The 18,174-nt window shown below is 44.4% G+C and overlaps 1 protein-coding gene across 1 annotated transcript in view; it reads right to left on the reverse strand.

The window, feature by feature from the left end:
* Positions 1–18,174, reverse strand: part of shank2b (SH3 and multiple ankyrin repeat domains 2b) — a gene marked incomplete at both ends in the record, with an annotated part of 107,323 nt that overhangs the window by 19,152 nt on the left and 69,997 nt on the right. Inside the window, 2 exons of the mRNA XM_080539049.1 lie at positions 13,435–13,559; positions 16,038–16,120. Of these exons, the coding sequence (XP_080395175.1) occupies positions 13,435–13,559; positions 16,038–16,120 (208 nt within the window). The remainder of the gene's footprint in view (positions 1–13,434; positions 13,560–16,037; positions 16,121–18,174) is intronic.

Raw genomic sequence — 18,174 nt, forward strand, 5'->3', positions numbered from 1 at the left:
ATTTGTAGCTAGATAGAGATCCCAGTGCATTAGAAGCAAGTGTGTGTGTGTGTGTGTGTGTGTGTGTGTGTGTGTGTGTGTGTACTGTGTAAGTGTGTGTCTACAAGGCCTTTCATATTTCATAAACAGGATTTTATGTCACTTCTGGTCGCTTCCAGCAGAATTAACATGTGCACTGTACTAAAAAGGGTGCACACACACACACACATGCATGAGAGAACGCTTACACATGCACACACACGCTTACACACGCTTACGCATGTTTACACACAAGCACGCGCGTACACGTGCACGCACATACACACACACACGCGTTATATAACGATCTATGTACAGCACACCGACCATTACATAACAGCGCTCGGTGAACCGGGGGGACCCCTCAGGTACTTGGGCCCAAACCACAGAGATGACACATCGCTAAGCTAGTTAGCTAATAACAAGAAAACAATAACAAGAATAACCTAATCCAGCTAATTAAGGAACGGCAGAGAGGACCTGATTTAGCCTACATACATACGAGACAACAGCATGATTCATTGTCGCTTCGTAGCGGCATACAGGTTCAAACGCGACAAAACCACACAGGCTCAAACGCACAGACTAGCGGATCTACGTCGGTCGGTAAAGGCTTCTAAGCCACAGCTTCTGTCTTGTGGAGTCATGGAAGAGAGAGGAGAAAGAGCTCATGTTGGAGATAAAGAGCTGTGTTTTTTTTAAAGATGTAAACGAGACCTGCGTTAACCCTTTATGAAGCCTACATTGATGTTTCACAAATGAAATCATATGCATTTTGTCACTCTCGTTGTCTTTGTTTCTTTGCTTTGTGTTTCTGTTCTATCTGTCTGACTGTCTGACTATGACATCTGTTAAGCGCCATTGGGTTTGAGAAAGGCGCTATATAAATCTATGCTATTATTATTATTATTATTATTATATACAAGCAAATGTCATAGGCTACTACTAGATTAACAACACACCGTATTCATAATATACACAATATATATTTGCTCATAAATGGTTTATGACGTTTTTTTGAAGGCATTGAAATGAAATGAACCTTTATTTTACCAGGGAATTCCTTTGAGACGAGTCTCATTTTCGAAGGAGCCCTGGGAATGCTCACTCGCATTCACATTCACTCGCATTCACTCGCATTCTTACTCATTCATACTGCATGTTTCATTCATTCATGTGGGAGGAAACCGGAGTGCCCGGAGGAAACCCACGCGGCACGGGGAGAACATGCAAACTCCCACAGTGATTACCAGGAATCGAACCCAGCACCTTCCGAGACCGGGATTCGAACCCAGTACCTTGAGACTGTGAGGCAGTGATCTTAACCAGTCTGCCACCGTGCCACCCGCATTAAAGGGGTTATCAAGGATTCATCAAGCTTTTATGATGAGATATAGGCCTTATACTTCAATTGTGACCAAAAACTCTCCCCTGAACAGGGATGCTATCATGTAAGAGGGGGAAAAGGGCAGCTAGTCTTTCAATCAATGTCTGTTCATTCATCCTGTTTCGACCGAGGCCATTATCGAGAGGAAGGGGTTAACTGGGGCCAATCACCCAGAGTCCCACTGGCAATTCCGTGATCAAATGCGATCTCTTCATCCTTCCTCCTCTTCGGGGGCTGGCAGTGCTCCTTGTGTCTTGAGTAGAGTGTAATTATCCCTCACACACAGAGGAGACGCTCTGTGAGATTGCCTATTGCCACTTCTTTCATAGGGCCTGTTCAGGAGGGGCCAGGATTGGATGGGAGTCGCCTCAGAATGCACACACTCGCACACACGCACACACACACACACACACACACAGTCTCCTCACAATTAACTGTACTGTAGCATAGGTATGTCAGGCCTGGGTAAATAACTGGCCATTTAACACAGAGGGTTCCCCCAGATTCTAGTAAGAGGACTAGAGGAAGTAAGAGGAACTTCCTCGCTCTCACTGAGACATGGATCTCACCTGAAAACACAGCTACACCAGCAGCCCTCTCTGATGCCTACTCCTTTTCTCATTCCCCTAGACGCTCTGGTCGAAGGGGGAGGCACAGGACTCCTCATTTCGCCTAAGTGGTCACATACTGTCCTCCCCCTGTCACACCTGTCCATATCCTCTCTTTCGAATTCCATGCTGTTTCTGTCTCCTCCCCCGTCAAACTTCACATTGTTGTTATCTATCGGCCCCCCCAGGTCAGCTCGGCCACTTCCTAGAAGAGATGGATGTCTTCTCAGCTCCTTCCCTGATGACGGCACTCCGCTCGCACTACTGGGTGACTTCAACCACCAGTCATAGAAGCTTCTCTCATCTGGAGTACTTGGCCTTCACCTCTCCTTCGACCTGACCCTGTCCCGCTCTCCTCCGACTCACAAGGTCGAGGCAGGCAATCAGCTCGACCTTACCGAGCTGATACTCCCATACCTCCAACCTTACTGTTAACCCTTTATATCCCTCAAAACCACCTCTGCCCTGTCAGTCTCTAAACACTTTATACCCTCTCATCGCATCCCTTCTATCCACTGACTCAGCATCCTCCACCCTCCTGTCCGCTCTCACCAATGCTAGATGCTTGTAGAATAGAGCTCAGGGCAGCTGAGAGGAAATGGAGAAGGACCGGCCTCCCTGATGACCTAAACCTTTATCACTCTCTCCTCTCCAACTACGCCTCCTCTGCACCAGCTGCTAAAGCATCCTACTATCATTCCAAAAGACATTCTTCTGCCTCTAATCCTAGAAAACTGTTCACCACTTTCTCCACACTCCTCAACCCTCCTCCTCTTCCTCCTTCCTCCCTGTCTGCCGATGACTTTGTCACCTACTTCAAAAAGAAGGTTGATGACATTAGCAGCGCCTTTTCCCCTCCTCCTACCCAACGCTGCTAACACCCCTTCCAGACTCTCTGCTCTACACTCGGTACACTTCCTGCTACAACTGGTGAATTGATGATTCACTTCGCTGTATCGATTGTAAGTCGCTTTGGAATAAGGCGTCTGCTAAATGCCAAAAATCTAAATGTAAATGTAACCTGAAAATGAAATGCCTAAAGATATGACGTATTCTCCACTTTGGTGAGCAGCAGAGTTCACCTTGAAAAGAAGCCCATGAAGTGAAGTTAACTTATCAGCTGAAAAACACCATTAGGCAGCCTAGACATTTACAATAACTCACTCACTCACACACACACACACACACACACACACACACACACACACACACACACACAAACAATGTCACAGCTGCTGATGTTTTCAAACACGTTTAGATGTTTAGATGAAAGTGTCCAGTGAGGGATTGCTGGGAAATCTCCAACAGCTGTCTCTCTCTCCCTCTTTAATCACAGCAGCACAGAGACACAATGTGAAGCTGGTTGCTAGGTGACCACTGCAGCGTATTACAGTGTGAGCCTCGGTCTGTCCCGCATGTGCAGTGAACTGGTCCCCATGTCTAATGAGATTGTGTTTACATTCTACATACTGGGTATATTGGGAAACGGGTAACCATGGGTAACATTGTAGATATATTGTAGATAGATCCCCTTTTTTACTTCTTCAAGACAGCCCAGGTCAGAGTACTTAGTCAAACACACATAGCAATGATCAGTGCAATTTGATATTAAAGAAGTTTTACTGTAAGAAAAGTCAGACTCCACAACTAGAGGTAACATGTAATCCAGGTTCTCTTAACACTAGAACAGCCGTGCCTTGTTTACCTACTATATGAGCTCTCACTATGGGACACACACTCTCTCTTTCTTTCCTACTATACAGGAAAAGATTAAAAGTAATTTTACAAATGTTAAAATGTGCGACATTTAGACTGGCCTGACTCTCTGTGTACCTTCCTCTGAAGACCCCCTATACAATCACACAGGGTGCATGCCAGTGTTGCTTGCAAGCAGATAACCCCGCCTACTGTTCATCCTATATATAGGTTTTCCAATATATTTATATATATACAGTATATATATATATTTCCAATTCCAATATGTCCAGAACTCTCCTGCCCATCTGCTCACCTCCACTCGCCGCCGTGACCACATCACCCCTGTCCTCCAAAACCTACACTGGCTCCCGGTCAAATACACGATCCAATTCAAAATCCTACTCACCACTTACAAAGCCATCAACAATCTGGCCCCCTCCTACCTTGCCGACCTCATCCCCCTCCACACCCCCTCCCGTTGCCTCGCCTCAGGTTCGACGACCAAACCACCCTCAAGACCACCAGGACCAAGCTCCGGACCTGGGGTGATAGGGGCCTTTTCAACCGCAGCCCCGTCCCTCTGGAACGCCCTCCCCAACCACATTAGACAGGCCAACACCCTCCCAACATTTAAACAGGCCCTCAAAACCCACCTCTTCAAGCTGGCCTTCACCAGTTAACCCTCTCCCCCTCCCATGTGTCTCCAGAACTACCTTAATTAGGCCCCTATACTTTCTTTTATTTATTTTTTGTTTCTTTTTATTATTACTATTCGATCTTTTCCATGAGAGAGCCGAAGTCGACTGAAAGAGAACCTGTACCGGAACATTTAACAGACTACACTGTAATATTATCCAGAAATAAACAAATACCAGACAGCTGGCGACTTAGTATATCGCTTCACTTGCTACTGTGCTTACACACTCTGCGACCATCCTCAAAGTAGGTTACGACCACAAGGGGTACTCTTAGTGACAGGTTGTGCAGTTATTAGGCCATGAGGTACCTCCAGGGCATGAAGTCTCTGGGCAGCCGTCCATCCACCAGGCTTACTGTTCACACACACACACACACACACACACACACACACACACACCACACACACACACACACACACACACACACACACACGCACGCAGAGCGAGCACTGCAGTAGGGAGGTCTGAGTCAAACATCAATAGAGGCCTCAAACACACACAGCAGAGGGGCAGCAGCACACGGCACAGGAGCTCTGTAAGGAACACAAGTGATAAACGGACCCTGTTTTAGGATAAAGGCCCAGGAGGGGGGTGACATCTATGATGCAGTGCAGGCTGTGCGTGCATCATCACACCTTGTCGACACACACACACACACACACAGGCACGCACGCACACACTCACACAGGCACGCACGCGCGCACGCACGCGCACGCACACACGCAAACACACACACACACACTTTTTTTTCTACATTTCACACTAAGCCTGTCCCTGCAAGGAACATACAGTAGCCTCAGAGCTGCTGTAAATTATAGGTTAGAGAGAGCTCATCCAGTGGGGAGGCAGCGAGCTTTGGAGGGCCTCTGCAGACAAGAGCATCTGTATTGTCGGTAGGATACACCGAATCTTTTTATCATGACTACTACACCCTCAGAGCCCCTGTTCAAACAAGTAACGCCTGATTGTCACACCACATTCTATGCTGCACAAGTGTACTAACCGAATGCTAAATAGTATAATAATAATAATAATAATAATAATAATAATAATAATAACTTTTGATTTGTATAGCGCTTTTCCTGCAAACGTTGCAGCTCAAAGTGCTCCAATCATTATATAATCATAATTTAATATCTTTTTCATTTAAAGGCAATATTAAAAAGATGGGTTTTTAGTCTTGACTTGAACATATTTGCTGAGGTTGCATCCCTAATGTAAACTGGCAGTGGCATTCCACAATTTGGGTGCATAAAATGAGAATGCAGCCTCACCAAATCTCTTCTTTTGTACACGTGGTACACAGAGAAGACCAGCGTCAGAAGACCTCAGAGCTCTGTAGTACCACTGTAGAGTATACAATAGTATACAGTGAAAAATACCAGATATTCTAGCAATTATTACTTAATCTCACCAGATGCATTTCACTGTGTAAGTGGAAATGCCATAAGGTATGATCACTGAGGGCTATTAGGCGAAAGGGCCATCCAATCTAGAGGATATCACTGTGGAACGACAGTACTACAGAAATATCATTGCAGGGTTTCCCCCTTTAATTAACCTTCTAGCTCACTCATTAATTTACCATCTAACTAAACACAGGCATTTCATTTATACTACTATGTACCTCCTGGATATGGTCAGCAACAATAATCAAATAGACTGTGGCATTCGAGTGATGATTGATTGGTATTAAAGAGCCCAACATACGCCAAGAAAACCACCTCCACCAGCTTGGACTGTTGACTTCCTAATAACATGTCCGGTCAGTGTATATCAGCAAAGACAACAGAGAGACATGGGACCATCTGATCATGAGGAGCAGAGAGGAGCCCAGGAAAAGAACACAAAATGGTATGCCAGAAGATACAGTATCTGTATCTACAGTTCATCCAGAAACATTGCCTTGTAGGATGGATAATTCCACTATGGAGAAATAATGACCATAGTATAAGGAGAATCCTATTCAGATTGATGTTTTTGTGTGTCTTGCTCTAGTTATTCCTCAGCCATCTCCTCCATACTGCACATGTAAATGGTAAATGGACTGCACTTATAGCGCCTTTATCCAAAGCACTTTACAACGTCCTCTCATTCACCTATTCACACACACATTCACACACCAATGGCGGCAAGCTACCATGCAAGGCTCCATGCCCGCTCACTGGGAGCAATTTGGGGTTCAGTGTCTTGCCCAAGGACACTTCGACTTCCAGCCGGGGCTCGAACCGCCGATCTGCCGACCTTGCGATCATTAGACGGCGGCTCTTTTTTTTTTTTTTATCTTTTATTATAAAAATATTCTTTTAAATACAATCATAGCTATACATATTCATACATGTTCATTTTATAGCCTTCATTGTATTCTAATTCAAATAAAATAAATTAAAAACCAATAGATAAAAACAAAACACACCCATACCATTTTGGTATGAGATGCATCCATCTATTATTCCGTCAGTCCTTCATAACCAAGATAACCCTTTATCATAAATCAATAACAAATGAATGCAACACAAAAAACATCTTCAAAAATCTAAATCAAACTCCAACCCTCCATCCACCACCACTCTTATAAACCCACAATCCCTAATAAACAACTTCTCAAAATCTTTTTGCCCTGTCTTGTGCATCAGTCCCACATTCTTCCTGACCAATCCCTCAAAGACTTTCCACACCGTTATCCACTTTCCCTCAAATCTTGCTAAATTCCTCCTCAAATAAATTGCATACCTAGCCTGTGATAATACATAATTTAAACACCATATATTCACTCCCCTTCTCTTTCCCTCCACTCCTGCATCCCCACCACCTCCACTCCCCAATGCTTCTTCACTAGTCCTTTCAACCTTTCTTCGAATCCCTTCATTTCTCTACATTCAAAAAGCATGTGCATTAAGTTCTCATCCTGTATCCCACACACATCACACTCCCTCGAAACTGTTCTGTCTACCTGATGCAACACCACCTTAGTATAAACCCTGTTATGCCTAAGCATAAAATCAAAATGAGTACATTCTAAACTATTATATTTTAAAAATAAATTCCTCCATATGTTCTTCACCTCCAATCCTGGGAACACCTGCCTCCACACCTTCTCTGCCGCAGGCTCCTTCACTCTGCTCTCCAACAGTGCCCAGTAGCACTCCTTCACCTTAACCGCTGAGAAGTCCCGCACTGTTTCCCCTTTCCCTATTCTTAACTTAGGTAACTCTGTTTGCTCCTTCCCTTTTAACTCCCTATCTAACCTACTCACCCACTCCCCTGGTATACTCTGCTTTATTTTATTATACATGCTCACTATTTCTCCCCTTCTCATCTCCTCATCTGTTTCCCTAACAACTTCTATAATTGCCTGCTCTGATAGGAACCCTGGCACTACCTCATACCTAAAATCCCTTACTCTAATCAGTCCTGCCCTCCAGAAACTCCTAGATTCTAACATTTTCCCCTCTCTTCTTATTACAGGGTTCAATAAAACTGGGACATTTAGTATCTCCCCTCTCCCCTCTCCCCCTTAGTTATGCTAACTCCTCCCCCCGGCATATTTATTCCCTTAATTTCTTTCTCCTGCTTAATATACGCTGCCAATGGCTCCACAGATATGCTATATAGCAATGCTGACAGTGGACACCCTTGTCTTATTGATCTACCCAAAGGGAAGGAGTCAGTCAATAATCCATCTATCTTTACTTTACTTCTTGCATTCTTATATAATAGTTCAATCCAATCCCTCATAAGTCCCAATCCCAAAATGTTCCATTGTTTTCAATAAAAAAACATGTTCCACCCTGTCAAAAGCCTTATTTAAATCCAAAGATAACAATAAACCCCCTTCCTCCCTCATGTCCTTCACAACATCCCTTAATGTGCACATATTCTCTGCCACATCCCTCCCTGGGACTCCATAGGCCTGGGTAGGTGCAATCATGTTTTTCATTACTTTATTCAATCTATTTGCTAATACTTTTGCTATGGTTTTATAATCACAATTAAGTAATGATAATGCTCTATAATTCTGTAATTTGTTCCTGTCCCCTTTACCCTTATACAATAACGTGAGCACCCCCAAACCCATAGAGTCCGGAACAACCCTTTTATTCCCCATACACGTATACACTCTGCACAATATAGGGGCCAGGATGTCAACAAAAGCTTTATAAAATTCAGCCGTCAACCCATCCGAACCCGGACTCTTATTTGGGTTTAACCCCATGATGGCTGTCTTAACCTCCTCCACCCTTAGGTCTGCATCACACATTTTCCCTTCTTCTTCTGTCACCCTAGCTTCCACTGCTTCTAATACTTTATTCATACATTCCTCATTCACACCCCCAGATGTATATAGGTCTGTATAAAATGACTGCACAGTATCCATTATTCCCACTAAGTCTGTTATTATTTCACCTTTATCATTCTCTAATTCCTTAATTTTCCCTTTCTCTTTCTGTCTCTTCTCTAAACCTAAAAAGAATGCTGTACTCCTTTCTCCCTCAACCACATACCTTGCCCTACTCCTTACTAAAGCACCTTCACACTTTCTCTTCTCTAGCTCCCTCAAATCTTCCCTCACTCTCAAATACTCTGCTAAATCATGCCCTGGAATATTATCAACTCTCTCCTGTTCTATTGCTAACCTTTTCTGCAAATCTCTTTCCTCCCTCACCCTCTCTTTCCCTCTCAGTTTTGCGAATGCTATTATTACAGCTTTAAATTTATCCTTCATCCCTTCCCACCACACACACACATCACTCTCATACATCTGGTCTTCCATAGCAACACTCACACACTCTCTTACTATCACCCCAAAACGTCTATCTTTCAGTAAACTTGCATTAAAGCACCATGTCCCTCCTCTTCCCCCTACGTTCCTCGCACCTAGCTGGAAAGACTGAGCATCGTGGTCGCTAAAGGCCATAAACCGATACTCAACCCTTCCAACCAGGTGCCTCACCTCCCTCTTCACTAAACATAAATCGATCCTTGATTGTCTCAAAACCCCCATCACCATTTGTCTCCTTGAAAAAACCTGTGCATCAGGGTGCCCCTCCCTCCATATATCCACCATTCCTCTTGTGCGCATCATTTCTAATAATACTGGGCGTGACGGATCATTCCTAAATTTCACCCCCCTTGTTACATCTAACCTGTCCACCACCACATTATAATCCCCAACCATAATACAATTCCCAACACATTTCTCTTTCAAAGATTCAAAAAAAACTTTCCTATATTTGTCCACATTTGGTGCATATATACAATATAGTGCATACTCTATCCCTTGATATTCGAACCCCACTCCCACCACTCTTCCCTCATTGTCATTCATTATATTCCTTACATTTTTCACTACCCCATTCTTTACCAAAATAGCCACCCCACAAGCATACACAGTTCCATTACTCACATAAACTTGTCCATTCCACCTCCTTCTTACATCTTCCATTATGTCCTCTGTCCAATGCGTCTCCTGGAGGCATATAATCTCCTCTCTGTATGCTGCCAACACAAGCTCCATCTTCTTCCTATCCCTGAGTCCATTTGTGTTGACAGCAACAACCCTGACCATCGTCAAGATTACAAAGAAAAAGATCATGTACACCGCCATGTCATTTTCCTACCTTAGTCTTCTTCCCTTGTGCACCTTTTGCACCCCCTGATCTTGTCCTCACCCTCTGTACATCCGCATATAGTCCTTCATCGGAACCTTTTCTTTTCCCCACGCCCTCTGTTGAAGGCCCTGCCTCATCCATCTCTCCATCCCTTACTGCGTTGTCTAGGCTGGCTCCAATCTCCTCTCTCTTTTTACCCTCCATTTCCACCGGACCAGGCCCCTCCGCTCCTCTCTCCACTTCCGGCTCAATCTGGGTCTCCTCCACCACCTCAGCTTGTCCTCCTCCCTCCGTCACGTCTTCATGGCTCCTTTCCCCACCTTCTCCTTGTGTCTCCACCACTTCCTCCTCCACCACCTCCTCCTCTCCCTCCATCTCCTCTTCTTCGTCCCCCTCCTCCTCCTCCTCCACCACCTCCTCCTCCTCCTCCTTCTCCTCCTCCTCCTTCTCCTTCTCCTCCTCCTCCTCCTCCTCATCACTGCTCACTCTCTCTCCTCCATCATATCTCCTTCCCATGCATTCACGTGCATAATGTCCTTGTTTATTGCATTTGTAGCATACGAACTCCGGGCATTCTCGGATTACATGTCCTGGTTTAATACACAGCCTACATACCCTCACTTGCTTATCATGAATCACCCTAAAGTGATCCACTCCAACCAGGGTCTCAAACTTGGTAGAATAGGGCAAAGACCTCACCTCTTCGGTGAACTTCACCTTCATGTATCTCGTCCCGTCTGCAATGTCCGTTCCCGGCCACGTCTTTCTTTTGATAGGTGACACCGCCTTCACCCCCCACGACTCCAGCCTGTACCTGATCACGTCATCCTTCAGATATACCGGGAGATGCAAAAACGAGACCACCATTTCATCCACCGCCAAGTCCTTTCCCATTATTCTCACGTCTTTTATCATGAAACCATCCGTGAGCTTGTCCTTCCCTCTCCTCGATGCCAGCGTGATCTCATATTTCCTGTCTCCTTTATCCCGACAGCCCTCCACATTTCCACACACCTCCTTTATGCCTCGTAACATTTCCATCATGGTTATATTACTTCCCTGCTCCAGTCGCACTTCCACCGTTAAACTTGCGTCATACCGTTTGTCCGTGTTGCTTTTATCGTCGTCCATTCCATTCGCGTTGTTCGTTGCCATGTCGTCCGTCCTTAGAAGCCCCCGATCAGCACGAAGCTGTCGGGGTACTCAAAATCCTTAACTCGCTTAAATAAAGATGTTATTATAATGTTCGTTTGTTTTTTTCAAAGACACGCTCAAACTTTTCTCAGTCCAAACACACCTGTTCAACTTCCGCTCATGCGCATAGACGGCGGCTCTACCTCCTGCGCCACAGCCGCCCCCCCTGTATCCCATGACATAGGCAGTCAATGGCCATTTACTACAACTCTCCTTCAGAGGAGATTTGTCTCCAGCGAAAAAACACAGAGTTCCCTCCCTGACACTGATAGAGTGGAGAGCAAGGAACAGATCACTTAAAGGTCCCAGACACACTTATCTATCAGGGAGAGAATCTACAGAGCAGGGTGCACTCTCTCACACACACACACACACACACACACACACACATACACACACACATACATACACACACACACACACACTCATACACACACACACACACACACACACACACACACACAAACACCCTTTAAGACAGGCAGTAAACCCAAGTCAAAGTGTATCAACATCAATTGAATGATTCAACTACAAGGTCATTGAGGGTAGTGGGAAAACAACAACTGCATGCACCTTTTCATTGCCAATACCGATTCTAGATATATACTGTATAGATTAAAAAGTGAGACTTAAAGGAAAAAGCTTTACATGACTTGTAAACAGTAATGCAAGAATACTATGAAAAATCCCATGAGATATATTGGTATATATGTTACGGTAGATGTGGGAATACGGTACAAGTGGGAAAACTAGGGTTAGGGTTAGGGTGCTACGGTTAGGGGTAGGCTTAGGTGTTAGGGGTAGGGTTAGGGTTAGACATGCCAGCATGTACCAAGTCGACGTTTTATGCTGCCATGTCCCCGGAAATGCCAACATAAACCGTTTTCCCACATGTACCGTAACATATGGTATATATATATATATATATATATATATATATATATATATACGGGTCAATACAGTCAACAGTATCACAGTGACTGTAAATACTATATTAGATGTGCAGGAGGCCAAGTCCTGTACTAGTTAGAAGTTCCGTTTTTTCTTTTCCTTTTGTTACATCATCACCATCAGGCTCCTCAGTCAGGATGGATGAACACCACATAGGATGCTCACATAGAACATTCACTTCACACGCACAGAGAGAGGGAGAGAGCCCAACGACTCGGTGTACATTTTGCAAGCAAATGATTGTATTTGTATTTGTTTGACTGACATGAACTGAAGAGACAGCCATGAAAAAGACTGAACTGAGCGGGAACTGCCCTCTCTCACTAACCACTAACATGCATTCTTTCATTCGTCCATATATCTATCTCTTCCAGGGTCAGTGCTAGCACAACCTGTGTTCAGCAGCATGTTGGGCTTCGTGTGAAGAGGACACCAGATACACAGCATCTGACCAATTAACGTCATCCTATTACAGACAGAAAGGCCGCAGCAGAACTCTGGAGGTTAGATAAACCAGTAGCGTAGCACCTCACCAGTCTTTTCTTTCAGCAAGACCAAAGTTGTTTCTGGGTAGGGCTAAAAAACTCTGAGAGTTCATTCTCACAAAAGAATAGGCTTGTTACCTGTTACCAGTACTCAAGTTGTAAAAGAAAATCAGGGGGGATGGTGGATTTTATCATATGGGGACAATTTTAGCATCCCCACAGCGCCAGTGACTTCAGTGTCAGTGACTTCAGCGTCAGTGACTTGGTAAAAATGTCATTGCATGTGTGCGTGCCCCCTCGCCCACAGTGTTTTACTCAATATGCGCAAAACTAAATAAATAGCAGTAATACCACGTTCATTGATACAATGACATAAGGGATGGAAAGGGGGGATGGCAGTTTTAGAAGGGGGATGGCAGTTTTAGAAGGGGGATGATTTTGACCGTTTTTATTTCAGGGGGGGATGCCATCCCCCCTCATTCCCCCTCAACTCAAGTGTTGCCTGTTACCACCCTTCTGGAACCGACCACATTCATACCCAAATGTATTCTGAATTAACATCCAGTTTTCAGCAGATCATCACAAATCCATTGTTAGCATTTCTCTACACATTCAGAACCAAACGCTCCATTGCTCATAACCAGTGTAGCCAGATGGGATTGTTTTCCAGCCTAACCACAGTCTAAAAGCCGCCCAGTGTGATCATAAGTAGCCCAAATTGGGCGGGAATACGGCCAATCTGGCCACACTGCTCATAACCAAGGAGGAAGCCTGTCTCCTTACCTCGATGAGGAAGTCTCCTGTACGAAGGCCCGCCTGCCACGCGACCCCGCCCTCGTCCACAGACTCCAGGTACTGCAGGGCAGGGAAGGCAGGGGTGGGGGTGAACTCCTCGATGGGGGTGTCAGCTGGAGGGTGAGGTGGAGGTGGATATCCAAATACAGAGGGAAAGAGAGAGAGAGAGAGAGAGAGAGAGAGAGAGAGAGAGAGAGAGAGAGAGAGAGAGAGAGAGAGAGAGAGAGAGAGAGAGAGAGAGAGAGGGTGAAACATCCAAAGCAGCAACATTATTGGGAGGGAATTATCATCATCATCAGACATCTGAAATACTTTGGCTTCATACTTTCAAACAATAGTCACCTCTCTAAGGGTCAAACGTTCCAAACAGAACACCACCAACATTCCAATTCCAAACAGAACACCACCAACATTCCAAACAGGACACCACCAACATTCCAAACAGAACGCTAACTGTCATGGCAAATACTGTCCGGGCGGCCAAAATGTGTCTGGGTGACATCATCAGGTCATTCGAACGCCCTTGCTATGCCGATGCTAGCATTCTGGACAGATTCCAGACATTCCTGAGTAAACTCTACCACAGATTAATGTCCGGATTGTGTGCGAGGCAACTCAGTTACATCACAGTGAGCGGTACTCAGGAATGTCTGGAATGCTAGCGTCGGCGATTACATCACCCGGACACTTTCTGACAGCCCAGAGAAATCTAGCTAGCTAGCAAGGTAGTTAGCTAGCTAGGTAGTTTCAGTACATTCTAAAACACCAGCTACGCAATAAGTCTGTCCAGAATGCTAGCATCGGCATAGCAAGGGCGTCCGAAAGACCTGCTGACGTCACCCAGACACATTTTGACTACCCAGACAGTATTTGCCATGACAACAACACCACCAACATTCCAAACAGAACACCACCAACAATCCAAACAGAACACCACCAACATTCCAAAGAGAACACCACCAACATTCCAAACAGAACACCACCAACATTCCAAACAGGACACCACCAACATTCCAAAGAGAACACCACCAACATTCCAAACAGAACACCACCAACATTCCAAAGAGAACACCACCAACATTCCAAACAGAACACCACCAACGTTCCAAACAGAACACCACCAACATTCCAAACAGAACACCACCAACATTCCAAACAGGACACCACCAACATTCCAAACAGGACACCACCAACATTCCAAACAGAACACCACCAACATTCCAAACAGAACACCACCAACATTCCAAACAGGACACCACCAACATTCCAAACAGGACACCACCAACATTCCAAACAGAACACCACCAACATTCCAAACAGGACACCACCAACATTCCAAACAGAACACCACCAGGGGGTACAGCACAGAGACCACTTTTTAAGGTCACGCAAATACGATGACTGTCGACTGTCGACACACAGTAAAATCATACTGACGACAAGACAAAAATACATGCAGTGCACTAAACAGAATGACAACAACAATGTTAGCAATTATCATTGTTTTCTACATGGGTTATAATAAGCAATCTACCACATGTATTTTGTCTGTAGGACATGCAAGGATGTAGACAATAGCAATGCCATTACTGCTTAGGGTAATCCCCTAACCATGTCAGCCAGAGCTGGGCTGGGCTGGGCTGCAGCAAAGGCTGCATCTCCTTAACTCTGGTCCAAACTCCCTGCACTGTGTGTGTGTGTGTGTGTGTGTGTGTGTGTGTGTGTGTGTGTGTGTGTGTGTGTGTGTGTGTTGTGTGTGTGAGACTGGGCTTCATCACATAGCAGACACTGACTCATTGCAGATCTGACAGTGCATGAGTGCATGCATTCACTCGATAATGTATATATACACACTGTATATATAACTGAGTATCTCTGTCCATCGAAAACAAATGAAAACCTACATTTGATTTATCCAAATGAAGTATATTTGTAGGTTACTACAACAGGGTTCTATAATTCCCTTTCCCAGAAGCTCCAAGAAACCAGTGGTGACAAATGACACTAAATAAGCTAATAAACGAATAAATCACTCATGTACAGTAAGAAAACTCTAAGGGCACTTACAGTATCCTAGTAGTCTTAGCACTGATTCTTTAGCCAATTAAATATGCACATTGCACCCCCATATACAGTAAAGGCTCTTGGTCTGAGATTTGATTAACAATAACTATAACTTAACATGCCAAAGTATCCTAGTATCTTCGTATAAACACAGGTAGGGGGGAAATCCTAAAGAGAATAAATCAGTAGGCAAGCCCTAGGCTAGCGTATAATAAACTTCTTAGAGTGTTCAACTGTTCACAGCTGAGCGCATGAAAAGCAGTCAGAACTTCAGAGGAATCATAACAGGCGTTGCTTTAGTTGAGCCGCAACACACAAAAAACAATCTCAGATTCATGTAATGTACCTCCAAAAACAGTACTGGAATGACTGGGTGTAGTAGGCTAATAGAAGCAAAGGTGATCAGCAAATTATGCGTTATTATTCGCATCACTGATGGTGGAAGAAAAGAAGAAAGTGCAAGCTAGGGAGGGGAGGAACAGATGAAACACACACTGAGTTGCAGGGATGGGGATCCGTCTCCTTACCTTTAGCCCCTCGCAGTACAAACCCGAATCCTTCATTATCCTTCTTCTGCAGAACTACCCTCTTCTCCACAATAACGCAGTCGCTGTGGAGAAAATTGCGCGCAGATCGACCGTTATTGCATCCGATCATTCTCATCATCGCCACCGCAGCTCTGCCCGAGTTCCTCATGACGATGACAGACGTCGGACGGACGGACACGCGAAATAATTAATAATAATAACTATAATAATAATGAGCGTGGCGATGTGGCGGTGGCAGCAGCAGCGTCGCACATCACCGTCACCGTGCTGCACTTCCAAAGAACAACCCCACCTTTGCCGAAAAATGTTGATGTGGCCAAAGAAACCGGGGGGGGGGCATGAGCCGGTGGGAGCGGTTGTCGTTCGAGAGAAACATTTCCAACCAGATATGTATGTGTACTATGATCCAAATCACAAGCAGTAGACTAAACATGAGAGGAGAAGAAAAAACATTGCAGACGGGGGAGCGAGGACTGGAAAGGAGGGAGGGATGGGGGTAGAGAGTGCAAGGCAGGCTGAGTGAATGAATTAATGTATGAATGAATGAATGAATGAATGGATGAATGAATAAGTAATTTCTTATAATTAGAGCGACCAGTGCTTCAGTGCTTTCTCAGCCCCCCCAAAAAGTATAGGTTAGTGCAGCAACATCTGATGACTAACTAAGCTGGGTCTCATTTCAGAAAGCTGTAAGGAGTTTCAAACGTTAACCTTATTAAAAAGATGGCTTCAAAGGAAGGCTTTAGGCCTGTACAAACATAGTCTAGGTGGGATAAAACAACAAAGCCACAAACACAGCAACATCACAACATAAATAGGTCAAATATAATAGATTTTTAAAAATATATAGATACAAAGAGATATCACTTATCCTTAAAAAATTTTTTTTTATATTTTAATGAAAAAGAATAAGAATTAATAATCTAAATTAAATTGTGTAGGCCTATATTATATCCGTCTAGTGTGTATGAATTCAGGAAGTGTTTAGAAACTCCAATTCAACTGCAAATTCCCGAACTTTTTAATTCGTTTTTTCAATTACCTAATTAGAATTCAATTCACTACCGGGAATTCATTGAATTGAAAATCAATTTGCCCAACCCTGGTATGAATAAGCACCACTGGATGTCAGTCTTGTTTCCATAAACTTCACAGGTAGAGAACAGAATTCCAGAACTAGAATGTGTTCTATTTATTATACCCAAAAGGAGCATGACAGGAGAGACAGCTTCTGTATGCTCCAGCAGTGATAGCAGCAGTCTGGTTGGTGGATGCCCGGTTGCCATAGTAACATACTGTGCTCTGAGCAGGCGTGGGGGACAGTATCATAGTCTAGCCAGGACCAACATTTGGGCCTAGGTCACCAGAGTGCAGCAGCGATGATACAAACATGCGTGGTGACGAATGAACGAGTGAAGAATACTGTTCTTAGAAGCGTTAGAATATTCTATCCTAGGAATTCTTCTTCTGAATGAATGAATGAATGAATGAATGAATGGTCTTTATTGTCATTGATATAGTACAGGTACCAAACAACGAAATTTGGGAGGGGGGGCTCCCCTGGTGCTAGGAAAGAAAAAAACTGAAAAAAAAACAAGAAGGGAAAGGAGCTGGTTTACATAAATAAAGGCTATGTACACTATCCACTATACTATACTGTACAAATAAAACACTGTGCTGTACTATATGCTATGCTATACCTATTCTAACATTTCCTATCTCTGAACCTTATGTACCCTAGGGTTGTCATATTGCACATAGTGTTATTGCACATTCATTTAAAGTGTCGCAGTTTGCAGGCTTGAAATGTACACATTTGTGCCTCAGCACTACACCTGATTTTCAATCCAGCAGCTGCCATCAATCCGTCCAGACTGTCCAGGGCCCAGAACCTAGGTCTTTGCTGTGTTCAGGGCCTGGATGGCCCTGGGGTAGAAGCTGAGCTTCAGTCTGTTTGTCCTTGCGAACATGGTCCTGTACTGCCTGTTCGAGGGCAGCCGAGCAAAGTGTTCGTACCCAGGGTGGGATGGGTCTCTGGAGATCTTGGAGGCCTTCCTGAGGCAGCGTGTGTTGTACAGCTCTTCCAGAGATGTTCTAGGAATTCTGATTCTAAATG

This window comes from Nansenia antarctica (assembly GCF_963989245.1).
Source record: "Nansenia antarctica genome assembly, chromosome: 9".
NCBI classification, from domain to species: Eukaryota; Metazoa; Chordata; class Actinopteri; order Argentiniformes; family Microstomatidae; genus Nansenia; species Nansenia antarctica.